Raw genomic sequence first — 27,065 nt, 5'->3', positions numbered from 1 at the left:
TAGGGTAACTTGTTTCACATTCGTTTTTATTTCCAGCTCTTTGACCAGGGGTTAATATTCAGCCACTGCCTCAGTTTCCAAATGACGAAGTGTGTGCCATGTATGATCCGGCTCACGCCATTGCTTCAACGGGAACAAAAACAATCGAGTGTTTTACAAACAGCCAGCCATTCTTGGACAACGTTCTTGCTTGTCTGTACAATTATAGGCATTGCGCATCGTAATTTAAGGCTGAGCCTACACATTAGCCCTTTCTGTGCTGAATATCCTTTGCAGCTTTCAAATTACACACATTTGCAGGAGGGATGACATACAGTAAACTTCTCAGAAACATTATAAGTTAGAAATACGCAAAAAAACCATGGGTGCCACCCCAACCACAATTTCTCAATTCAGTGTCTGGCTCACGTACACATACAAACACACACACACGCGCTTTCTTTTAAATAAACGGTGTTGAAATCCTCTTTCGATAATCAAAGAATTCCTCTCATCACCCGAGATAACAAAAAAAAACCCCAACAAATCCCAACAGTGGAACAGCAGACAGATATCGCTCACCTCTCACACCATCAGTCACGCCGCTTGTGAAGTTTACAGTCATGTGCAATTACGAGCCAGCAGGAAGTTACCATGCGGCTTAATCTCCAGAACAGAAGAGAAACATTAGCTCTGCAAATGTTTTTGTTGAAAGCGCCGGGTAATTGAAAGGGGTCTCCAGGCTCATTTTGGGCTTAAATGCTAGGTCTGTAGTGCACTTTCAACAAACTAAAGAGTTTTTTAATCCTGCCAGTGGCAGTAACACATGCAGAAAAGCAGAACTCTTGACTTTTTTTTTTGCTGCGCTTCAAGTAGTTTTAAGCCTAAAACCCATTTTGTGAAGAGTGGGGATAGGAGGTAAAAAGAGGATTACAAGCCGTCACTCCCGCTTCCCATTGTTTTGCAAACAATCTGCAACACTGCTGATTCAATACAAGGTATTGGATTTTAGTGGCATTCAACAGTTGGTAACTATTATATGGCTGAGTCGGTGACTCTCGTAGGAAGAAGCCAATATTCAAGACTATTAAACTATTAGCTAGAATACTGCCTACCTTGATAGAAACCAGAAGCATTATACTGTTGGCCACCTTGCTGGAAATATTGCTCAAACTGTCCTCCCTGGTTGTAGTTTAGTCCACCTCTGTTGACCCACCCACCACCCTGTCCCCCACGCCCTCCACGACCCCCACGACCACGACCTCCTCGACCTGCGCCTCGTCCTCCACCCTGATCATGGCCGCCATCCTGATATCTGTTGTCTTGATGTCCTTGGTAACCACCTCCTTGATAGCCACCCCCTTGATAGCTGCCACCACCTCCATGGTAGCTACCTCCTTGATAACTGCCAGCGCCACCTTGGTAGCCACCGCCATGGTAACCGCCACCATGATAACCACCATGCCCCCCTTGATAGCTAGAATCCTGATGACCGCCACTTCCATCTGACCATCCGCTTTGAACTTTTCCTCTGCCTCCTCCACGTCCTCCTTGTTCTGTCCTATCATATCCACCACGGCCCCCACCTCGCCCGCCTTGGTCATATCCACCTCTTCCTCCACCTCCATAAGAGCTTTGGTCATATCCGCCTCTGCCTCCACCTCCGTAAGAGCCTTGCTCATATCCGCCTCTTCCGCCACCTCCGTAAGAGCCTTGGTCATATCCGCCTCTTCCTCGTCCACCGCTGGACTGGACATTGTCTGGTCTCTTCTGCCAAGGTGGCATCTCTGGTGGAGGAGCCTCAATCTCATTTGGCCGGCCGCCTCTATCTGGCACTCTTCCCATAAGTACCTGCGAAAGGATCAAACCAAGGAACAGAGGTCATTGGAGATTTGACAAGTTTCTGAACGATATTAGTCCTGGTCAATCAGAATTTCAGATGCTATAATGTAAAGTGCTTAATATAAACAGCTCATTTTTCCAGCACACACAATCGATACTCAAATAGACAAGATAACTCAGAACAATATAATACAGGATACTGCTATTTGGCCCAAGGGCCTAAGCCAGCTAGTTGTCATATTTGTCCCATTCCTCTGCAAATTTCTCCCTTGCAATTATTTATCTAACTGCGCTTTGAAAGTTGTTATTCATGCTGCTTTAACCATTCTTTCAGGCAATGCATTTGCTGTCACAGCTAATCCTACCACCTTCATAGACTGGCATACATGCATGCCCAAGCATTTTCCTACATTCTCTTTAAAAACTGTATCATTGACTTTACAATATTACTTTTCATCTGTCTTACCAAAATGTATCAATGTACATTCACTGCATCAAATTTCATCTCCACGTATTTATCCATTTCAATCTATGCTCTGCTGATATCTCTTACTATTCTATTCACTGTTTACTAGAGTTCTGGTTTTTAAAAAAAAGTTTATTTGTCACAAGTAGGCTTACGTTAACACTGCAATGAAGTTATTGTGAAAATTCCCTAGTTGCCACACTCCAGCGCCTGTTCGGGTACACTGAGGGAGAATTTAGCATGGCCAATGCACCTAACCAGCGCGTCTTTCGAACTGTGCGAGGAAACCGGAGCACCCGGAGGAAACCCACACAGACATGGAGAGAGCGTGCAGATTCCACACAGATAGTGACCCAAGCCGGGAATCGAACCCGGGTCCCTGGTGCTGAGAGGCAGCAGTGCTAACCACTGTGGGTTTTGCGTCCTCTGCAGACTTTGAAGTTCAGGTCATTAACATATATCAAAGAGAGCAATGGTCCCAACACTCACCACTGAGGCACACCATTGCACTGTGTCCTATGGCCCACATTATATATCCAAGCAGCCACTGCCCCATTAATCCTACAGGCTTCAATTGTGCTGTTGCGTGTTACATGGGCGGCACGGTAGCAGAGTGGTTAGCACTGCTACCTCACAGCTCCAGGGATCTGGGTTCGACTCTCGGTTTGGGTTACTGTGTGTGTGGAGTTTGCACATTCTCCTCGTGTCTGCGTGGGCTTCCTCCCACAGTCCAAACATGTGCGGGTTAGGTTGATTGGCCATGCTAAAATTACCCTTAGTGTCCTGGGATGCGTAGGTTAGAGGGATTAGTGGGTAAATATGTAGGGATATGGGGGTAGGGCCTGGGTGGGATTGTGGTCGGAGCAGACTCGATGGGCCGAATGGCCTCTTTCTGTGCTGTAGGTTTCTAAGATACTTTATTGAATGATTTTTGAAACTCTATATACACATTAGTTGCATTGCCTCATTAATCCTCCCCTTTACAAAGAACTCAAGTTAGTCCAACATGATTTGCCTTTAACAAATCTATGCTGGCTTCCATTTAACTTGTATTACATTAAGAAATAAATAGGAGGCATAATATTTCAATTAAGGAATGTGAACAAGAGAGAAAGCTGCAGGTAATATTTTATTATGCTCCAATATCATTTTAAAGAAAAACAATTTGCAGACAAGTTGTTACTTTTTGCTCTTCTGATACAGTTACTGATTGTATTTATTCACTGCAAGAACATCGTCAGACATTATAAAATCATAGACACATAGGGTGAAATTTTGAAAAGCACAAAATATTATTTAAAACAGAAAGAAATTCTCCTGAAGTCTGGGCCAACATTCCTCCCTTAAATTAAAAGGATTAGAAAAACAAAGCAAATCAGATAGACCAGGCTATTAATCTCAACTGCTGCTTGTGGGGTATCAGGGGGTTGCCACACTTGCCTGTGTAAGTGTCTGCACAGTAATTCACAACAGGAAGTGCTCAGGGACATTTCCGTGAGCCGTTAAATAAATACAAACTCGGGGAGAAGCCCGAACACTAAATACCTGCTCTATTTACCTACCTGAAAAGTTAAACAATCGAATCTGAAGCTCAGATTGATAACTGCATCCATGGTTAGGAGGCAGCAACATAATTAACATTTCAATTCCGTTGGGGACATGACTCACCTTTGTATTGGGGCGCATTTGGTATTCATGATATTAAGCAAGACTCCAGTTTTGCCGTTAGTGACAAAGTCGAAATGTTACCTTATTAACGGCACATGCAGTCTTCTCCCGGATTGAGCCGCTGCTGGTTCGCATAATCTTGGACAGGTCCTCCCGAGCAGCTAGCAGGTGTGCAACACAAATGGTGCTTCTCGAATTCAGAGTTGCACGTTTGGGCTGGTAAACTTTGGCCAATTTTTCAGCTTGGCTCTGCACAAAATGGAACATATGGAAACCAAATCAGTATCAAATGTAAAAATGGCTGGATCACAGTTTGGAAATATACATACTTAGAAATCAATTCAAAATTCCTTGAATATTCAACTGGCAATGTCATTTCTTAGCACAGTGCATCTTCAATATACTGCACCACAAACGGGTAACTGGTAGGTCTGTGCTCACAAGTTCATAATTAGTTCCTGCATCAATCACACCATGCATTAAGATGACAATCTCTTCACGATAGGGAGGAAGAGATGGGAAATTACTGTGGCATTCTGAGCAGTTAGAGTGAAAAAAATTGGACCATGAAAAGATACAAGGGTTGGGTTTTTCAAAGCAAAGCCAGTTTAAGAGAACAAGTCAAATTTAAGAAAGGCTGTTATTAGAAAAAAATGCTGCAATTGCATCAGTGTAATTGGGTGGAAATGGAATTAAGCTGTTTTAAAAAATAAATCAAATGGCTCGCAAAGCTAGCAGTCGAAATGCTTTCAAGGTGTCAACATTACTGCTGCTGAATATTCTTGCGCCTTTCAGGCTTAAAAAGACAGAATTAACTCAAACTAGTAAGGTGAAATTTTCCTTTCCGGTTGCCATATTGTTAAGCGGGGTGAGTTTGAGCTACTCAGAGTGTGTTCCTGTTAGCAGGCTGCCTGCAATCCGGAGATACTAACGCCAGCTACCTCTATCAGAAAGTGACATTTCTAATTTACCAATTCAATTTCATCAACGTATGCCAGAAGTGGGAACATTTGCATTCTCAACCGTTGATTTTCCTGCTCTTTACATGCATGGACAGTCCATGCAAAATTTCTTATTGATCACTATTACACTTCTTACAAGTGCCAACCTTTCCCCTCAGCTTCTCTCTACCCTTGCACAATAGAGAGCACATCTTGTCGAACTGCATTACAGTGTGGTACGGCAGTTACTCCATTTCTGACTGGAAAGCTTTGTAACGAGTAGTCAAAACTGCCCAATACATTATCGGCACCCAGCTACCAGGCATCAAGGACATTTATCACAAACGCTGTCTGCGGAGATCTCTCAGCATTACTAGAGATCCCAGCCACAGACTGTTTGCCCCCCCCCGCCACCTGGGAGGTGCTACAGATGAACTCGAGCCCGTACGACCAGGTTCAGGAGCAGCTTCTTTCCCAGAGCTGTTACCCAGCTGAACTCGGTCCTTTAACATATCCCCAGCCAATGGGCATTGTGCAATATGCATGTATACACTTAATGACTATCGGCACTATTTTATAATGACAACTTGCATTGGCTTTTTCTTTGTATCTTGGGAGGCTGCAAGCTTGCTTTTTGTTGTATTTGTGCACTATACCATGACAATAAAGTTGAATTGAACAAGTTCCTTCTTTTAAGAATTAAAGCAATTGATAGTGTCCAGGATCAGTCAAAATTGTGTAAAAATTCCCCTTAGTACTAGATGAACAGATTGCTTTCCTCCAGTGAAGTCTCTCAATTTATACATTGTAATTTGGAGAAGGGCAGTTTTGTTGTGAAATTACAATCTTCTTGAGAAGTTATTTTCTTAGCAAGAGCAACTTAATTTGGCATAAAAGGGAAACAGGATTATTCTGTAAATCCAATACCTTAGCTCGGTCAGACCAGCCAAACGACTGAATGGTTACATCCATTCGCTTCAGTAACATCTTGCGTCGAATTTCATATTCATTAACCAGGACTTGATTGATGGCTTCTAATTTTTCCTATAAATAAACAGAAGGTAGATTATTTCCTTCAAAATACCACAACAACTACAAAGAGAAAGACTTGGAGCCACTCAAACACTTGCTTTGCAAATAATTTTGGAAATCCAACTGGCTTCACTCAAAGTCAAATGACAAGTAAAACTGACGGTTTTGTACATAAAGATTCTACATCATCGTTCCAGCACCAAAAGCACACGATAAAAGGAAGACAAGCAGGGGCGGCACGGTGGTCAGCACTGCTGCCTCACAGCTCCACGAACCCGGGTTCGATTCCCAGCTTGGGTCACTGTCTGTGTGGAGTTTGCACGTTCTCCCCATGTCTGCGCGGGTTTTCTCCGGGTGCTCCGGTTTCTTCCCACAGTCCAAAGATGTGCGGGTTGGGTGGAATGGCCATGTTAAATTGCCCCTTAGTGACAAGGGGACTGGCTGGGATTGTGGTTGGTGCAGAAATGATGGGCTGAATGGCCTCCTTCTGCTCTGTAGGATTCTATGATTATGCACCAGAGTGGTAGTGAAATAGATTGGTTGGTCAAAGAAGATGTATTCCGCCCACCCCACCATGAGGTGTAATGACACTCATTTGTACACCTGAAAGGGTGGGGTTTAATATTTCTTTTAAAAAACTGACGGGTATTCTGTACTGGATTGTCCTTCTGTAGCTAATATGGCAACTTTTCCCCCCAAGACTCCATTACCAAATAAATTCTCAATTAACCAGCAAGTGGATTGACACATCAGCATGGGACAGCTATGAACAAGAAGCGAGCCATCACCGCTGCCTCGGCAAAGCAGCCAGCATAATTAAGGACCCCACGCACCCCAAACATTCTCTCTTCCACCTTCTTCTGTCAGGAAAAAGATACAAGTCTGAGGACAGGTACCATTCGACTCAAGAATAGCTTCTTTCCTACTGCTGTCAGACTTTTGAATGGACCTACTTGCATTAAGTTGATCTTTCTCTACACCCTAGCTATGACTGTAACACTACATTCTGCACTCTCTCATTTCCTTCTCTATGAATGGTACGTTTTGTCTGTATAGCACACGAGAAATAATACTTTTCACTATGTTACTACATGTGACAATAATAAATCAAATCAAAACCTGCTACCTTCCGACAGCAACAAGTTAGATCAGGGTCCAAAATGGTCAGTGGATTGAACTATTATTCACATGATGTGGAGATGCCGGCGTTGGACTCGGGTGGGCACAATAAGAAGTCTCACAACACCAGGTTAAAGTCCAACAGGTTTATTTGGAATCATGAGCTTGCGGAGTGGAGTGCCTATCACTCACCTGATGAAGGAGCAGCGCTCTGAAAGCTCGTAATTCCAAATAAACCTGTGAAACTTCTTACTATTATTCACATGGAAAGGACAAGAACTCCCAACACCATATTTGGTTTTTAAATATGTACACTAGATTGGGGGGAAAATCAAACACATGCCCATTTCAGGCCTCAAGTATTATGACGCAGCGACAGCTGGCTGCAGTGCCAAGTTTTAGAATCAGTTCATAGAACCAATCATAGGACATGCTGTTGACCCATACCCAATAGTGATTGAGTTCAGTTTGCCCAAACCCACGATACATTGGATTCCTGCAACTAGCAGAGAAAGCAGTGTGGCTAGGATTTGAATCTAAGTTGCAAGAAGAGAGAAGGGCATGCTAATCCATTGTGTAACATGGCTCCCAGTTAGAATATCTAGTTGCAGTGTTCACTGACTGTCTAATTATTTTGCTGCCTTTTCAGGGCTGGGTTTGGATTAATTGGGTGGGATTTTATGGCCTTGCTCATCCCGAAACCATAAAAATTCCACCCGTGGTCAATAGACTTCATAGTCCGCCCCTCGCCCGCTCCGATTCCCGTGGCGGGTGGGACGTAATACTCTTCACCAAAGGTATTTTATCTGTGCACATACCAATTATAAAAAGAGACCATCAGTATTCAGTTCAGAAAAACAGTAATCGAATCATACAACCTTACAGCACAGAAAGAGCCCATTTGGCCCATTGTCCTCGTGCCTGCTCTTTGAAAGAGCCATCCAAATTTAGCCCCACACTCCAGTTTCTTATCCTACAAATTAGTCCTCTTCAGGTACACGTTCAATTCCCTTAGGAAGTTCCTCTGGTCTCTGATTACACCACTGCTTTGGGTAGTGGGCTCCAGATCTCAATAACACACAAAATCCCTCCCCATCAACCCCCTCAGTTCATTTTAAATCTATGACTTCTGGTTACTGCCCACTTGCAAAAGAACGATTCTACCTACTTATATATTCCAGCTTATCCAAGTTCTCAACCTGACTGAAGTTCCTTAGCCCTTGCGTCATCTTGGCAAACCTCTTCTGCACCTCTGCCAAGTCTTGACATCTTTACTAAAGTGTGCTGCCTGAAGCTGTACACGTTGCTACTGCTGAGGCCTAACCAGAGATTTGTAAAGGTTTAGCACAACATCTGTGCTTTATTTTCAATGTCCCAATTTACAAAGGTGTATCCCATGCATCTTTCTTAATCAGTTGATAAGGATGCAACATTATGATTTGAAAGTATTTTCAAGTAAGATGGTTGAAAACAGAATCCAGCGTCAGAAAGTGGTCTACTAGTTTCTTTGGAAGTCGAAATAATGGTATTGCTCACCATAGTGGTTAAATAATATCAATTTAAAACTACTTAACAAAAGGTTCATTGAAAATGGTCACAATTCATTTCCATGTGTGCCTCACAAGTAGTTAACGGTTTCATTACTCACCCAATGAAGTGGCCCAAGTGCTTTTTTCATCAGAGGTTTTCCCACATGATTTCGGGGCACTTTGGACAGGGATTCTTTAAGCTAAAGAAGAAAAATATATTTGAAACAAAATCAAATGGTTAAAAAGGTGAAAGGAAAAGACAATTGGGTACTCTGTTCACTGCGGTGAAGGGTTCAAATAATAATAATGTTGTAACATTATGTTAAAAGAGGTGGTTTGCACACGTAGATTCAAATTAACAGATTATAGGGGGTCTTGCCTATACAGAGTATAATAAAATATGACATCCTTTGTAACACCTTAATGGCATCACCATCAAATCATGTGATTAGCTCTTAAAACAACCATTTAAATTTATAATATTCCTCCCCCTTTACTTCTGTCATCATGAAAACAAATTACTACGATGTTATACATAGGATCAATAATACTTGGCGGCACAGTAGTTAGCACTGCTGCTTCACAGCTCCAGGGACCCAGGTTCGATTCCCAGCTTGGGGTCACTGTCTGTGTGGAGTTTGCACATTCTCCTCGTGTCTGCGTGGGTTTCCTCCGGGTGCTCCGGTTTCCTCCCACAGACCAAAGATGTGCAGGTGAGGTTGATTGGCTATGCTAAAAATTGCCCCTTAGTGTCCTGGGATGCGTAAATTAGAGGGATTAGCGGGTAAAATATGTAGGGATATGGGGGTAGGGCCTGGGTGGGATTGTGGTCGGTGCAGATTCGATGGGCCGAATGGCCTCTTTCTGTACTGTAGGGATTCCATGATACTCTAGATACATTACTATGCATCATTAATTAACATATACAGTCAATAAGAAAGTCAATCAGGATGGTGTCTCTTTCTCTTTGGTTGTATGGGACAGCCTGGAATCTGGCTGCCCTTGACTCTAGAGGTATGATTTGGAACTTCAGTAGACATTTTTTTAAAAACTTGGATCTAATTTGACATCACTCATGCGGTAGAGTAGCTAAGACACAATAATCAGGCAACTCAGATTCAAAGTCTTCTGTAGAGACTAACGGCGTTGGTGCTTCTGGAGATGGTTTGGAGAAATCATTTCAAGATGACAATAAATGGTCAGCATGGCGTTGTCAAACTAGCTCATCTTCGATTTGAACCGTGTAAGAGACTGGACCTGTTTTTGCTAAAACTATGGCCGGTACCCATTTCTCACTTGTGGCATAATTATGGTCTAATACTCAATCCCCTTGTTGAATGAGCCTTGGTTTGCCCTCACTTCTCGTTTAGCAACTTGAGATTGTTGTTGATGCTCTACTACCTCTGGATGCAATGACAAATCAAACGTAGTTCTCAACTTTCACTTTAAAGAGTAGCAATGCAGGTGAACTTTGGGTAGTTGCATGAGTAGTGTTTCTAGAAGATGCCAAAAGCTGCTCACATGATGTGATAACGAACCCCACTCTTTTGAAGCCTTTAACAAATATTTCAAGGATTGTAGAAATCTTTCAGCTAATCCATTGGTTGATGGATAATAAAGTGTGGATTTTATATGCCGAATACCATTTACATTGAGATAATCGAAATAAACTGTGAACCAATATCACTAACAATCTGTTTCAGTTTACCAAATCTTGATTTTCAACGGTTTTTGTAGCAGATCTCACAACTTCTGGCTACTTTGATTGTGCATCAATTATGATTAAGAACATGCAACCATCAAAAGGACCAGCAAAATCTACATGTAATCGTTGCCATGGCATTTTATGTACTGCCAAGGGTTTGAAGGAGACTAGGGTGGCATATTGCTTATTCGTACACAGGTTTGACACTATCTCACTTTTTCTTCAATCTGAGCATCCAGACCTGGCGACCAAAAATAACTGTGCTAATTTCTTCATCCAGACAACCACCAGGCTGTTCTTCATGTAGTTGTCCAAGAACTCTGCCACGCAGACTGGGAGAAATCATCATTTGAATTCCCCACAACAGACATCCACTTTGGAGGGTCAACTCAAGCTTTCTTGACACATGATTTCAAATCAGGATGCAGACGATGCTTTCCAGCTATCGCCCATTTCAATACCATGTCCACTACCTTCCCCATCATGGGATCATTTCTGGCATGTCTCTGAACTTGAGAAACTGTCTCAAGCAAATGATCTCCTAGCAAAAAAATAAAGAATATTAACAAAACTGGTTGGTGGTATCTGCTTAATAGGTAAGGGTAGAGCAAGTGTGATAACGCATCAGCATGCTGCTATGACTGATGAGATTTTATATCGCACAAGTGTGCAGGTAAGATCAGTGACTATCTTTGCAATCGACTAGCAGCTAACGATGGCATGCCTTTATATGACGCTTTACTATTTTTGGGCTAGTGATCTGTCAATGTAAAATGACGACCATATAATGTTGAAATCTTTGCATGCCAAAAATTCTACTCAACGTTAACTGAGGCGACCCTGTAATTGGAATATCTGGATAACATTGTACACCAGAGAGACCTCGTAAAATGTGATCCACTGATCTTTGGAATACAGCTGGTGCAGATGTTATTCCAAAAGGCAATCTTTTACAACAAAAGACCTTTATGAGTAACAATGATTGTGATTCAACAGCTACATTCATCTGTAAATATGCTTGTGCATAATCAATCTTGCTGAATTTCTGCCCAGCTGATAACTCAGCGAACAAATCTTCCATTAAAGGAAGAGGATATTGATCAGCACACAACATTTGATGCATGGTTGTTTTAAAATCACCATGAAATGAACCACCTGGTTTCGTGACGATGGGGGCAGCCTAGTCACTCATTGCAACCAGCTCTAACACACTCGTGTTAACAAGTCATACCAATTCTTCTCCAACCCGGAGTTGAATTCCATATGGCATATGAGACTTTTCAGTTGACTATTGGGCTTTATCTTGGAGTTCCACTTGAATCCCTTTATTGAGCCAAGTGTCTCTTTGAATACTCTTCTATTGATCCAGAAGGTGCTGTAGGTCTGTTTTGACATCAACCAATCTTTTAATAGTATTCCTGTTAAGCTTTAAATTCTCCAATCATGATCTCCCAAATAAAGCTGGAAAATTACCAGAGGCAACTCTGCTTTTGTCTACTCAACTCTATGTTGACCATGATGTAACCTTTTAATGGCACAATCTCTTCCATGTATGTCCTTAAAATCACATCAGCTGGCTTAAAGGAAGATGTTTAAGCTTTTGTTGCAATGTAGTCTCAGGAATTAAAGATACAGCATCACCAGTATGGGCAGTACGGTGGCACAGTGGTTAGCACTGCTGCCTCATAGCGCCAGGGACCCGGGTTCGATTCCCAGCTTGGGTCACTGTCGGTGTGGAGTTTGCACGTTCTCCCCGAGTCTGTGGGTTTCCTCCAGGAGCTCCGGTTTCCTCCCACAGTCTGAAAAACGTGCTAGTTAGGTGCATTTACCCGAACAGGCGCTGTAGTGTGGCGACTCGGGGAATTTCACAGTAACTTCATTGCAGTGTTAATGTAAGCCTTACTTGTAACTAATAAATAAACTTTACTTTAACCTCCATCCTAATAGATTGTCCACTTAACTTCAGAATCACCCAGAATCTATATGTCCACCCTGTATGGATAAAATGTTCAGTTCAAGCTCTTCATCATATTTCGAGACATTCTCTTCTTCAGTCATAATTCTTGCATGTTGTAAATTCTTTGTAGAATGCAACTTGTCTTTCTTCTTGAAGGTACCTAGATTCTTCTTCGGAATATTCTTCTCAAGGGAAGCTGGTCTCACCCAACAAGCTTTTGCAATGTGACCTATTTTGCCACAATACTTGCATCGACTATCATTGCTCCAACACTCACACTTGGTGAATGGCTCATTTTGGCACATGTGACATTTTTGTTGCTCTTTTGACTTCCCAACTTGTGGATCTTCATTCCTGCACCAATTGTAAAGCCAGTTCGATCAACACTGCAATTTCTACTGCTGACCTTAAAAGTCAAAGCACGCTCAGTCAGCCATCTTCTTTGGTCAGCCTCATTTTGGAGACTTGGTCCATCCAGCAAAGCCAGGACCAAAAATTACAATGATTTGATAAAGATCCTCAAAGAGCATGACTCTCCAAAGTCACTGATCATCCGAGAATGTTACAGGTTCCACCAAGGGAATCAAGGGGAAGGTTTCACAGGAAAACTCTTTGGATTAAAACGGAACCAATTTCAACTTTTAACTGGGTGTTAACACATTTTGGGTAGAAGCCAATCTAATGGCTGGCCACTATTATTATTTAACTAATCTTAGAATTATTTCCACTATATTTCAAATGTTTGTTTCATCATTGTTGCTATTGGTTTGGACACCTGGTGAAATGCCTTTTATTCAAATACCATGTAACGTTATATGATCCAAGATTACACAGAGAACTAATGTAGTTGGGCACTGTGTTCTTACACATGTTCATTACTTCCTGCAAATTTAACATTTATTCTTATCGCACTTAACCCGCCACACTCTCGACTATCCCTCCTCAACATCACGTGATCGGCAAATAGTGGATTAGTGTTCTGCGGCTTCGCACACTTCTATCGTGTAATGCCCAAATCTTGTAAAACACCACTTTGTCAGACGTGTGTTGGGCTCTCTCGAGTACATTTATTTGTCACATTTCTGTCGCTCGCCTCAAGTTTCTAACATTAGTGCCATGCCCACATACATTTTTGATATCCCAGACTAGTTTTCAGCCTCAATGGTGCCATGGAGAGCAGCCGAGTTGTCCTCGAGAAGGCAGGGGTGGGCTTCTTCAGCTATTGCAGGCCATGGGCAACAGCGCTCCCAGGAGAGCTCCAGAATTTTGACCCGACAACACAAAGAACGGCATATAAGTCAAAGTCAGCTGAGTGACTCGGAGGTAATGCTCCTGTGCACCTGCTGCCTTTTCCCTTCTCGGTGGCAGAGGTTGTGGGTTGGGCACTAGAAGCCAGGGGAGATGCTGCAGTGCATCCTATAATAGGGCACAATTCAGCCATGGTGTGCCAGATGTGGAGCAAGGTACTGCAAGTTTAAGTGGTGCCAATCAAGTGGGTTGCTTTGTCCTGGATGTGGTTAAGCTTCTTTGACTTTTACTGCAACCATCTAAGCAAATGGAGAACACTCCCACCATACTCCAGTTTTCAGCCCTGTCGGCATGGAGAGGTCAGAGGAGTCAGGTGAGCCATTTACAACAGAATTTCCAGCCTCTTACCTGCTGTAGTAGCAACAACATTTATATGGGAGGCCCAGTTGAATTTCTGGTCCCTATCAATCCCATGGATGTTGATTGTGAGGAACTAGATGGTAATGTGATAGGGAGGTGGTGCTCTCTTGGAGGTATTTTTAGATTTTATAATAGCATAATTAAATTTACTCACAAAAAGGTTAGGGAAGGCAGCTGATGATGGGTGAAGTTAAACTACAATTTAGGCACCCAAGAATCTAGTTCTCCCTTTCTTTTTGGCTACAGAAATGTGGAGAATCTAAAATCAGTTATTTCCAAATGATGAACACTGACGAGATCTTGTTATTCAATGCGTAGCAGCTGTTATAATTTTGCAATAACAGTGCAGGGTATGCTCCCACATGTCTGCATCTTCAAATCTCCCAAAATGGTCTTGTGCAGAGAGTTTTATTAGGTTGAATTCACTTTTAAAGGTTTAAACTCATCCTTCAAGTAGTCCGGGCCATCATTCCAGAGATACCTTGTCCTCAGCATCTGAAGCAAGAGACTACAGCTGCGGGTTTTTGAATGAGGATTTGTTTGGCTGGTTGTACTGCAGAAAGGCCACCAAGGTCAACATATTTTTACATGATCTTATGCGAAAATTCAGATTGTGCAGAATGGAACATTTTTACCCAAGCGGAGGAACCATGAAGATAGATCTCCTAGACTTCCCTCTACACATGCGAGTGTGCTGTCCCTCCTCAAATCCTTGAATTTTCTGTGCCTGGTTCACGACTCTATTCGAGCCATAAAGTAGGTTCTGTTTCTGTCCATCGAGGTTGATGTCAATAAGAATTCATGACTCTAATAGAGGTGGAGCAAGTAGTTTCTCCAGTTTCCTGCCCAATATTTCTCCTTCAACTCTCACCACCAGTAAAAAAAACTGATCACTCAACACACTGTGGAACATGTGAGAACCGTAAATATAGTTCAAAATAATTGTAACTGCGACTTTTCTAAGTAACAATTATAAAGTTCTTATATGAATGCAACTAACCTTCAAGCCTCCTAGTAAGGCCAATCTCCTCAAACAGGGGAAGAGAGATCAGAGTCACAATCAATACAAAATATATTTCTTGACAAAGGTGCTCTCAGATGCTGGGCTGCATCATAACATCAGAATTTTTGCTGTTTATTGTTTAGTCTTTTCAGCTCTTCCAGGAACTATCCTTTATGGAACTCTGGTTCCAAATTCCTCCAGCTACTGCTGAAACCCCACTGTTCAATTAAAATGCTCTTCCTCGAGTGCTGGAAGCAGGGTTTTAGCTCACTCTTGCATACAAATCCTGCACGCAATGGCAGCCATCACAATGTGAGTGCATAACCTGGAAGAACATACCAAGCACCTCGCCAGAGGGCTTTGCGCTTCATGATTCTGCTCTCATTGGGATGTTGCGAACACTGGCAAGGCTGCATTTACTACCAAATCGCAGATGCTCCAAGGTGGTGATAGCAGGTTAGTCGCGCTGTTTATGGTTCTTCCACAATGGCGATAAGTGGGGAATTCCAAGATAGTGAGCCAGCAATGATGAAAGATCAATACATGCCAAAGCCAAGATGGCATAAGACTTGAAGATGATGGTGTTTTCCATACCACAACTACTCTTGCTCTCTTTGCTGGTAGACATCACAAAGCTGGGAAGTGCTGCTGAAAGAAGTTTGATGAGGTGCCGTAGTGCACCTTGTATAAAGGATATTCTGTATCCCAGTAGAGAGAGGTTGAATGTCGAGTGAAGTGGTAGGGACAGGGCACAAACCAAACACATTTCTCCACCCTGATGGTGTTGATGCCAAGAGTTCACCCGTCTTTACCCGTGGTCAGTATTCCATCGTACTGCTGACTTTAGCTATGTAAACTGTGGCGAGGCATTGCGAGATTAGGTAGCAATCCACTCATAACAGTGCTATCCGGGTCCTGCTGCTGACTGGCATTGGTTGCTTTATGGTCAGAATAGAGCTCAAAGTCAAATCACCAGTTATGAGCTCCCAGTCTTGATTCGATACCAGAGGAGAGGCTATTAGTAAAGCAGCTGAAGACGGCTGGACTGAGGATTAAATCAGAGTGAAAGGTTCCATTAACTGGACTTGTATTCCCTTGAATTTAGCAGGTCGAGAGGTGGGAAGACAGAGTTTGACTTTTCCACATCGGTACTTTGTGCATCATATCCACTTGAAAAATCCAGGATTTACCATGGGATAACCAGGTACCAACTTCAACTAAATAGCAGCTGGCAATGCAACAAATCTTTACTGTTGGACACGTTCACAGAAATGCCCATCACTTCAGCCTTTCCAGCCCAAAGCAACGTTTAATCAATGTCTTCTGTACCTGAAAATTCAAGTTTTAGTTGACTCTCATTTGTTGACTGGAAAGTCTTCCACACACAAATGAGCACTAGGATGGAGAAGTTAAATACTCAATTGTGTGGTAGACACCTGAGAACAAGGTACAATAAGGCGAAACAGTGCCAGTCTATCATCTATTGGCTGCTGGAAATGCAGTTTTCCAATTTTAATAGGTAGCTTGATCTCTGTGGCTTTTAAGATCGTTTGAAATGCTCAAGTAAATGCCTCGTTGCACTTGCCTCTTCTGAAATAAACAAATCATTTTGAGATTCAATTGTGGATGTCCCTCAATCCTGATTCACTATAAAATGTGGTAATGAAATTGCCCCCTTATACGTGGAAGATAGAAACTTCAATTAAGGTGCAACTCTTGTTGGATTTGACAGCAGTAGTTAAAACTTCAAACAGTTGTTCAGTTTCCAAGTCAAAAGACACAATCAGAAGAAACTTCTACACAACTGATCTGTGCTCTTTGGTTTCTTTTTAAAATTTATGTAGTTCCTGAAGCGGAAACTCGCATCAATGGATTTTTTAAAAAAGTAATTATTCATACCGGACCAGTTTGGCTGAGTGATTCAAGTTTTAAATGCTGCACATTAGGACAATTTTGTTGTTGTGTGTGTACCTTTTTCTCAATCCCACTGAAGAACTGGAACATGGTGATGTTATCTGGGGGCTTGGACATACCCAGGGTAATGCATATGGATTTCAGCTCCACGAAGGACTGGCTGGTTTTGTCTGTTTGCTTCTTTGGTGGGCTGTTCACACCAAGCATCCGTGAAGATTCAAGCTCAGAAATCAGGTAAGCTACAGGAACAAAAAAAAAATCGGAGAATGTAAGCACGAGATATATACGAATGACAAGAGATATGTGAACGACAAAATTGTTTGCCCGTCACTCCACCCAATTTGTTTTCTTGCCCGAGGCACTGATGCTGTGCAGGTATAGTTCTATGGGTATCAAGTGGTCTCCTTTCATACATGAGCCTGTAAAGCAACCGTCAAGAGGCTGCTTGACATTGAAAAAAAGGTGCACACCTGGCTGCTGACATGCCTTTTCTCCATCCTTGGAACGCAGATGCCAGGATCAGACAAGGGACCAAACCCAGGACTTTACTGATTGGAATACCTCAGTGCTGTACCACACCAGACAGCAAAGTGGATCATATGGGAACAGCATTAAGCCACCTCAGGAGAAGGTTTGAAGAATCCGAATAATTTCTCATTTCAAAAAGATAAAGACAGGGTTTTTCGACCATATGTCCAACCATTTTCTATTATTCAAGAGCTGCCATCTGGCCGATTTAGAACTTTGGCATCAACATAGCTTTGCAAAAAACTGATACACATTAAATTTGATGTTTTTGCACAATTTTCAATTCATTACTTCAAATTGCCACCACCAAAGCTAGACTTGTAACCAGTAGCCATAAAGCGCCTCAGGAAACACAGGCTCTGGAGATTCTATTTTTATATCAGAACTGAAGCAGTATGACCACACAGCACACTCCCAATATAAAAAGGGAAACTCCAGAGACTCAGCTGTAATCGAGTTATCTATCCCAGATTAAATACATTTTACTTATCAACCAGCGTGGTGACAAGGAAGGTAAACAGTGATGTGTGCTGCACTGAGGTCACTAATCTCCACGTCAGCAAAGCTCTTTCATGACCTCAAGCGCCAGCAGTAATAGAACTAGATTTTTCATCCGTAGACTAGAAACGGACAAACATCAAAATTCTGTCCCCAGAAGAGTGTAAACACAAAATCCACACTTGTACTTCTGCTTAGTCACAACTTCGAGTGAAGAAATCACAATCATTGCAAACTGATATCTTTTACAACAAACTTATGATGTTACTGGAGGTACGATAAAAGGTACTGGCTATGTTACCCAGCTAGTATTCTAAAAATGAGTTAAAATTCCACCATTTGAGAATTTAAATTAGGATCTTAAAACCTGGAAACAAAAAGCTGGAGAAATGACCACCTCGCAGCTGGAATACTGTGTGCAGTATTGGTCCCCTTATTTGCGAAAGGATATATTGGCCTTGGAGGGAGTGCAGAGAAAGTTCACCAGGTTGATACCAGAGATGAGGGGTGTTGATTATGAGGAGAGACTGAGTTTGTACTCGTTGGAGTTTAGAAGGCTGAGGGGGGATCTTATAGAGACCTATAAGATAATGAAGGGGCTGGATAGGGTAGAGATGGAGAGATTCTTTCCACTTAGAAAGGAAGCTAGAACTAGAGGGCACAGCCTCAAAATAAAGGGGGGTCAGTTTAGGAGAGTTGAGGAGGAACTTCTTCTCTCAGAGGGTGGTGAATCTCTGGAATTCTCTGCCCACTGAAGTGGTGGAGGCTACCTCGTTGAATATGTTTAAATCACAGATAGATGGATTCCTGATCGGTAAAGGAATTAGGGGTTATAGGGATCAGGCGGGTAAGTGGAACTGATCCACTTCAGATCAGCCATGATCTTATTGAATGGCGGGGCAGGCTCGAGGGGCTAGATGGCCTACTCCTGCTCCTATTTCTTATGTTCTTATGTTCTTTGATCGAGTCTTTTGGGCAACCGCCCTAATAGCTCCTCAGTTGGAGTGTTGTCAAATTTTGCTTGATAATGCTCCTGTGAAGCAGCTTGGGATATGATACCACATTAAAGGCGCTAGATAAAAAGAAGCTGTGATTTGTGTCTACACTCATCCTATGAAGGTACTGGGGGTTCTCAGCACTCCTGGAAGTGTAGCCCAGTACATTACTCCTCTGGAGAGGAGGGGAAGTCATAGAATCACTAGTGCAGAATGAAGCCATTCGACCCATTGAGTCTGCACCGACCACAATCCCACCCATTCCTGTAACCCCTCATTTTTAGCCTGCTAATCGCTGACACTAGGGTTAATTTACCATGGCCAATCAACCTAACCTGCACATCTTTGGACTGTGGGAGGAAATCAGAGCACCCGGAGGAAACCCACGTAGACACGGGGAGAATGTGCAAACTCCACACAGTCAGTTACCCAAGGCCAGAATTGAACCCGGGTCCCTGGCGTGTGAGGCAGCATTGTTAACCACTGTGCTGTGTTGTGTGTATTTAGAGGGAGTGGGTCTGTCGTTGCTTGCTTGTTTTTTTAAAATCCCCAAATGCTCGTCAATGATTGGTTTACTTGACTGGTTTAATTGAATGATGGCAGCAGTCATTTGCAGCAAGGTCCTCATTTGGAATGAAGGCAGATGTGGAGCGCCATACAAGAGTCATCATGAATCCTCAGGTATATCCAGGGGAAAAATATTTGCATTAAGCATAAAATTGAATCTCAGCAGCAGAGAAACCACATGCTTGAGCAACAATTAGCCAGACTCTGCAGTAGAGGTCAGTCTTGTAATCAATTGGAATAGATAAATTAGACCAACCCATCCTCCCAATGCTGGAAAGATATAATTTCTTTGGTTTACACCTTGACAATCTGACCTAAGAGGCAAAACAGACGCTTTTCATTCTTCAGTAATTATCTCCTACCGGTATGACAAAGAAGATAGCAAACTACTGAGACAATATTTTAAAATTGGAATGGGACAAGAATGGTGACTATTTGAAAATAAAGGCTGCCATTCTATCCCAGTTGGCTAATTATTAGCCATCAGTAAGGCACCTACTGTAAAATCCAAAGCAAGAATATACAGCTCACACACTATTTGACATAAGCATCTGTATCAATGTTTTTTACAAACAAAACATAGATAGAACATAGAACAGTACAGCACAGAACAGGCCCTTCGGCCCTATCATCCTGGTGTGCTCCATGTGCCTATCCAATAACCGCTTAAATGTTCCTAAAGTGTCTGACTCCACTATCACTGCAGGCAGTCCATTCCACACCCCAACCACACTCTGCGTAAAGAACCTACCTCTGATATCCTTCCTATATCTCCCACCACGAACCCTATAGTTATGCCAAAGGAATCATGTACAAAGGAATCAGTGCACAAGTTTTTGCAGTGGATTTTAATATATTTAAACTTCTGCACACAGCTCCAGGCACTTATTCCCTAATTTCTTCTGAATATGGTAATCATTAAAAGTCAACTAGTGTGAACTGGAGTCACATGGTGGCTAAAGGTAAGGTCCCTTCCCTGAAAGACATTAGGGAACCAGCTGAGTTCATATGGCAATCTGCAGCTTCCATAGTCAGGGTTATGGCATAAAAGGCAACCTTTCGGCTCACTGAGTCTATGCCAGGTTTCTGTAGAGTTGCACTGCTGTTTAATTCAGGGCCAGCCACCAAAGGTTTAATCAATTCAACTTCCCGACTTGTGATGGCAGGCACCTGAAGTCATAAGCTCTGAGTTGCTAGTGGATAACCACCACGCTAGCATATCTATGTACCTGCTCGCACACAGGTTTTGGGAGAGAAGGCATCTTTAACGCTGAATACCATTGAGCATTGTAACTGTGATTAAGTTTCAAGTCTAATCATTAATCAGAAAATGATTCAAATTCTCCTGCAACTTACTGAGCAGCAAAAGGCAATTATTTTTGTTGAGAAGGCGTTTAGTGACATCTCCAGTGGTTAGAATAGAATAGGGGCAATCCATCTCAGCCAGCAAGCCGCTCATCTCCAGCTGAAACTCTTCAGCTTCTGTGGGGCCTATATAAAGCAAGTTTAAAAAAAATTAAGGAAAATAAAATCACAGGATCTAAAATCTTACATCCAGACAACATTAGAGATTACGGAGATATATTTGCATATCAATTGAAAATATTTTATCCGACTAAGCCAGTCAGAGGATGCAAGCATGACTAACAGTTTTACAGTAAGTCAAAGCTTTATGGGTGCAATGTCTCTGATTATGGGATAGCATAGATTCGAGTCCACATTGCTTTTCTGGCATCTTCTATTATCTTTCTTTCGTGGGATGCAGACATTGCTGGCAAAGCCAGCATTTGTTATCGTCCCCAATTGCTCTTGAATTGAGTGGCTTGTTCAGCCCAAGAGTCAACCACGTTGCTATGAGTCTGGAGTCACATGTAGGCCAGACCGATTAAGAACAGAGATATCGTTCCCTAAAGGGCACGAGTAAATCAGTTGGATTTTTATGACAATCAATTACAATTTCACAATCACTATTATGGAAATGAGGTTTATAATTCTAAAATTTATTAACTGAATGCAAGTTTCACCAGCTACAAATGGTGGGATTTAACGGATGTCTCCAGGGCACTGGCCTGGGTTTCTAGACTGCTAGATTCATAGGATCCCTATATAGTATAGAAGGAGGCCTTTGAGCCATTGAGTCTGCACTGATTGTCTGAAAGAGCATCCCACCTAGGCCCTACCTCCCCGCCCTATTCCCATAACCCCGCACATTTAACATGGTTAATCACCATAACCTACACATCTTTGGACACTAAGGGGCAATTTAACATGGCCAATCTACCTAACCCGCACATCTCTGGACTGTGGGAGGAAACCTACGCAGTCACCCAAGACTGGAATTGAACCCAGGTCCATGACAGTGTGAGGCAACAGTGCTAACCACTGTGCTGTGTTAAACTTATTCCAGTGACATTATCACTATGCCACCATCTCCCCCTTATCTATGTCATCATCTTCAATAACGCAAATTCACTTATTACATACAAGGTTTTAAACTCAAAATAATGATTAGTACTTTAAGATTGCTGTGATTTGGAAACTTGAACTGAATAGACAGTACTTCAAACCAACAGCTCAAAGTACCAGAATAAATATTGCAATTGTGATGACTGAAATTACACTTGGATTCAAATCTTTTATCAACTTGGGTAATGCAACTGGACATTAAACATACTTACTAGTTGTTGCATTGACATTTTCTACCAGTTTGTAGAAAGCTTTCAGTTCCGTTACAAGCCAGGCACATAGTTTAGTATATTCTGGAGAAGCTGCCCCATCACCCGCTGCCAACTCTAGGGCACCATCGTCTAGTAGAGGACCCTTGTATCTGCAAAATAAATGAGATTCTGTGAACATTGCAGAAAGTCTATGAATCCCTCTTTGGATTTTCATTTCCATATACAAAAGCAGTCTCAAATTCCACAAGGTACCAAAACTCTTGGCTTTTGAGCTGACGTTTCATGTTACACTTGCCAACAGAAATAATTAGCTAAAAACGTTTCAGCTCTAACTGTCAATTACAAAGTTGAGTATTTATTAATTGACTGCATTCTGACAGAATCATGTCTCAAATAGGAGAGGATCTTGTTTTTTAAAAAAATGGCATATTGAAGACTGGTGGTTGCTTTCCTAACAGTGATTTTGACTCTGATGGGAGTAACAGTAGACATTATCCAGAAATACTGTTCGCCCTTCAAGGAAAAGATGACCATGTTCATCATCTGGGCTGTTTGGTAGGGCTCCAGAGGTTATGCAGCTAGCTGGTGCAAATAGGGCAGAATAGCACAAATGCTTTCTAGCTCAATTTCCTCTCCTTGCGCTTCCTCTCTGCCTCGGACATGCTATAAAAGGAGTTTGCGCCAGCCGCTGTGATCCTGGGGGAACTTCTCGCAAGACAATATATGAGTGCAGATATTTGAGCACCTCTGGCATTTTGTCCTGCCATCTGATCTTCAGAAGCTTCCGAAGGCAACTGGTGTGAAAATGGCTAAGCTTCTTGGCATGAAACTGGAACACAGTCCAATGTGTAGAGCAGAGTGGGCAGGACTATGCTCCGTAGACTTTCAGTTTGGCAGGCAGACTTATTTCCCTTGGCTCCCTCTTCAGCATGTTTTTCGCTGCCATGCTCTCTGATGCCTTCCAATGATGGTGAACCTAGCACTGAAATCAGACATTGTGCGGATGGCAGACTCTAAACACTGACCAAGATTTCCAAGGACATGCTTTGCAATTTTGTTTTTGTTGATGCGTGTGTGCTGGGCTGCTGGGTTAGAACTGGACATGCAGTGTAACAAGGACTTGTTCTCCAATGCATGTGACAAATTCAGCCTTGCAATTAGCATGAAGAAAATGAAAATAACGTACCAGATCACTTCAGGAAAGCCTCATCTCGAGCACAAGATTTTAACCCTGACCAGAATCTGGTCAGCAGTGGATATGTTCAGTTATCTCAGCAGCACACTCTCTCGAGTTGACTAAATAGACAAGATGCATGCAAGATTCTAGAAATAACAATTTGTTTCAGGGGAGACAAGTCTGTGACATTCTGACACCGTTGAAATATTAAAGGAGTGAACCTGCAGACTGAGGGTGGACATTCTGAATGGCTTCTTCTTGTGGCCAGTTATCAATGTGAAACTTGTTGAAATGAAGAGACCCAGAGTCACACCTCCCCACATTCCTATATGCTCCAGAGACTTGGACAACCTACAGCTAACACTACAAAGCACTGGAGAAGGTACCAGTGCCTTCACAAGATCCTCCAAATACATGACAAGAAAGGCCATCCAACAGCAGTGCCCTCTCCAAGGAAACATGTCCATCATTGAGGTGCTAATCACTCAAAACCAGCTCTGCTGGGCAGGGCATGTAGTTCATATGCCTGACACCAGACTCCCAAAGCAACAGCTCTACAGCTGTGGCAACAGACTACTTAGCAAGACAATAGAAACTGCTCAAGTGATGGCCTCAAAAACATCTTCACAACTCTGGGGAGTTACCAGCTTGTGATCAAGTTCCTTCGGGAAAGTGTCGAACACAAAGACTTTGTCAGAAACACGAAAGATGAAGTCAAGGAGTAGCGAGTGCACAGACCTCCCAACAGCTCATCTACTGGTCCCTCCAAGCACCATCTGCCTCACATGCTGCAATCTGTACTTCACACGTTGGGCTTGTCAGCCATCTCAGAACCAAACGGGAGTGGAAGCAAGTCATCCTTGGTCCCAAGGAACTTCCTAAGATGATGATCGTGCTCATTCAAGTGGTGCAAGTTCGTTAAATTAATCTAGTTTGCAAAACGACTGAGAAGAGAGGTATGAATTTTCCCGATCAGTCAATTTCCCCTTTCTTACTGAGGTGGCATGTCAAGCATTCTTGTCATGTTTCAGCAGAGGCATGATTCAAAAGGTGCTAGAATGGACTTCCAAAAATTCAGAGCCCAACAGTTTATGCAGCATGTCAAAATATTATACCCCTAGTATCTCAATGTGCATATTTAAACTGCTGGCAAGTAAATTTCAAATGGTTAATTTGAGCCAGAATGCTGTAGACTGACACTGCAATATTTTCCTCCTTACAAAGTAGACCCATGCTCCTGATATGAGCTCCCACTTCTGCTAAGACACTCCATGTCCGAACCACCTACTGCGCAAAAAGCACTCTCTTAATCCCTTCTTTTGATCTTAAATGTTTGCCTCGAATTACTGTAGATTTTTTTCACCCCATTAAAACCCCCCCGTTTTAATCTTCTCTACTGTAACTCCCATTAAGCTACCCCATTTTACTGTAACCTAATTTATCCACTCTCTCTTTACACCCAAATCCTCTCACCCCTGATATTGTACTAGTACATTTCTCTGGACGTTCTCCAGGGTCTTGACGTCATTCTTAAAAGGAGGACACCAAAATTTGTCACAATCGTCTAATAATGTTTAACCAATGATTTGGAGAGACTTGGCATTGCCTCTCCGCTTTGTGCCCCTAATTAGAAAACCATTTCAAAAAGATGTCTGCCAAATTGGCCCCCCTGCACCAGAAGATTTGCTTACACAAATTCTCTGCTCTTTCTAAACAATATTTACTATCCCACAGGTGTTTGCGTGCAGTATTAGATGAAGGCTGGCATTGTAATCTGCTTTTGGACATTTTGATTTGATTTGTCACATGTATTGGGATACAGTGAAAAGTATTGTTTCTTGCGTGCAATACTGACAAAACATACCATTCGTAGAGTACATAGGGGAGAAGGAGAGGGTGCGGAATATAGTATGATAAAGGCAAAATACTGTGGATGCTGGAATCCAAAACAAAAAAAGAAAATGCTGGAAAATCTCAGCAGGTCTGACAGCATTTGTGGAGCGAGGATAGAGACCACGTAGCGTCTGAATGACCCTTCGTCAGTGTTCCATTTGTGTTATTCAAGAAAGTGAGGAGTTCGGACGTCTTGTTGAAATTGTACACGACATTAGTAAGGCCACACTTGGAAGACTGTGTACAGTTCTGGTCACCCTATTATAGAAAGGATATTATTAAACTAGAAAGAGTGCAGAAAAGAGTTACGAGGATGCTACTGGGACTTGATAGCTTGAGTTATAAGGAGAGGCTGGATAGACTGGGATTTTTTTTTTTCTCTGGAGTGTAGGAGGCTTTGGGGTGATCTTATTGCGGTCTATAAGATAATGAGGGGCACAGATCAGCTAGATAGTCAATATCTTTACCCAAAGGTAGGGGAGTCTAAAACCAGAGGGCATAGGTTTAAGGTGAGTGGAGAGACATACAAAAGGGTCCAGAGGGGCAATTTTTTCACAGAGGGTGGTGTCTGGAACAAGCTGCCAGAGGTAGTATTAGAGGAGGGTACAATTTGATTTGATTTATTATTGTCACTTGTATTAACATAGTGAAAAGCATTGTTTCTTGCACACTATACAGACAAAACATACCGTTCAGAGAGAAGGAAACAAGAGAGTGCAGAACGTAGCGTTACAGTCATAGCTAGGGTGCAGCGAAAGATCAACTTAATGCAAGATAAGTCCATTCAAAAGTCTGACAGCAGCAGAGAAGATGCTGTTCTTGAGTTGGTTGGTACATGACCTTAGACTTTTGTATCTTTTTCCTGAAGGAAGGTGGGAGAGAGAATGTCCGGGGTGCGTAGGGTCTTTAATTTTGTCTTTTAAAATGTATTTAGATAGTTACATGGGTAAGATGGGTATAGAGGCACATGGGCCAAATGCAGGCAACTGAGACCAGCTTAGGGGTTTAAAAAAGGGGTAGTACTGACAAGTTGGGCCAAAGAGCCTGCTTCCACACTGTAAACGTCTATGACTCTATGTGGGGGTATAATATATTTATACTGACTTGGGTTGTGGAGAGTGTGACCTTATGTAACTGGGTCAGTCCCCTGGCAGTGCCCCACCCTCTGGAATGTCGCCCAGGGAGTGGGGTTGGCAAACGAGGAGTTACAGACAAGACAGTGCAAAAGGTGAAATAAAATGGAGTGGAGGTTGGGGGAGGGAGTGCCCTTTGACAGGGGAACATGTGGAGAGGGAGGCCTGTGGGTGCAGGCCCAGCTCAGCAGCAGGTTATTTATAACCAGCACATGGGCCACTCTGTGCCGGGGGGTGTGGGGATAGAGAGAGAGCGCAGCACCACCCCCGCCCGGTTAATCCGCAGTCAGTGTGCGGGGCCCAGTCCAGCCGGGGAACTCTCCAGAAGGATGAACGCGGCCCAACACCTACCCCAGGTCCTCCAGCGAGTCCAGGATGTCGTTCTCCATGGCGCGGCCCAGGTTTGGACGTGGTTGCCGGGCCGCCAGGTCTGGTCTCCCTCTTCTCCGGGCAGTGAGCAGCCTCCTCTTCACTCTCCCTCCCTCACCACCGCACTCACTGGAGAGGCCTGGTCTCTCCCCCCTCCTCCTCCCGCCCCGGCAGAGGAGCACTCTCTCCCCCCGGGCTGCTCCCTCTTCAGAGGCCTGGTCTGAGCGGCCTCACACAGCCTGGTCTGGCCTCTTCCCCCCCTCCTCCTCCACCCCGGGCCGCAGCGAGCGCCGAGCCTCCTCCCCGGGCCGCAGCGAGCGCCGAGCCTCCTCCCCGGGCCGCAGCGAGCGCCGAGCCTTCCCCCGCTCCTCACTCCGCCGCCTCTCCGCGGCTTCTGCCCGGTT

The 27,065-nt window shown here is 43.1% G+C and overlaps 1 protein-coding gene across 1 annotated transcript; it reads right to left on the bottom strand.

Moving 5' to 3' along the window:
• fam98a (family with sequence similarity 98 member A) lies at nt 1-27,065 on the bottom strand. The gene is made up of 8 exons (XM_078229561.1): nt 26,644-27,065; nt 22,090-22,238; nt 20,768-20,902; nt 16,881-17,062; nt 8,696-8,776; nt 5,824-5,940; nt 4,037-4,204; nt 1-1,830 (listed from the first exon to the last, which is right to left on the bottom strand). Exons 1-8 carry the CDS (start codon nt 26,679-26,681, stop codon nt 1,075-1,077), a joined length of 1,626 nt encoding a protein of 541 aa, XP_078085687.1. The 5' UTR covers nt 26,682-27,065; the 3' UTR covers nt 1-1,074.

This window comes from Mustelus asterias, chromosome 15 (genome assembly GCF_964213995.1).
Source record: "Mustelus asterias chromosome 15, sMusAst1.hap1.1, whole genome shotgun sequence".
Lineage (NCBI taxonomy): Eukaryota > Metazoa > Chordata > Chondrichthyes > Carcharhiniformes > Triakidae > Mustelus > Mustelus asterias.
Note: the sequence above shows the minus strand (reverse complement) of the source record. Positions and strands in the feature narration are given on the sequence as shown.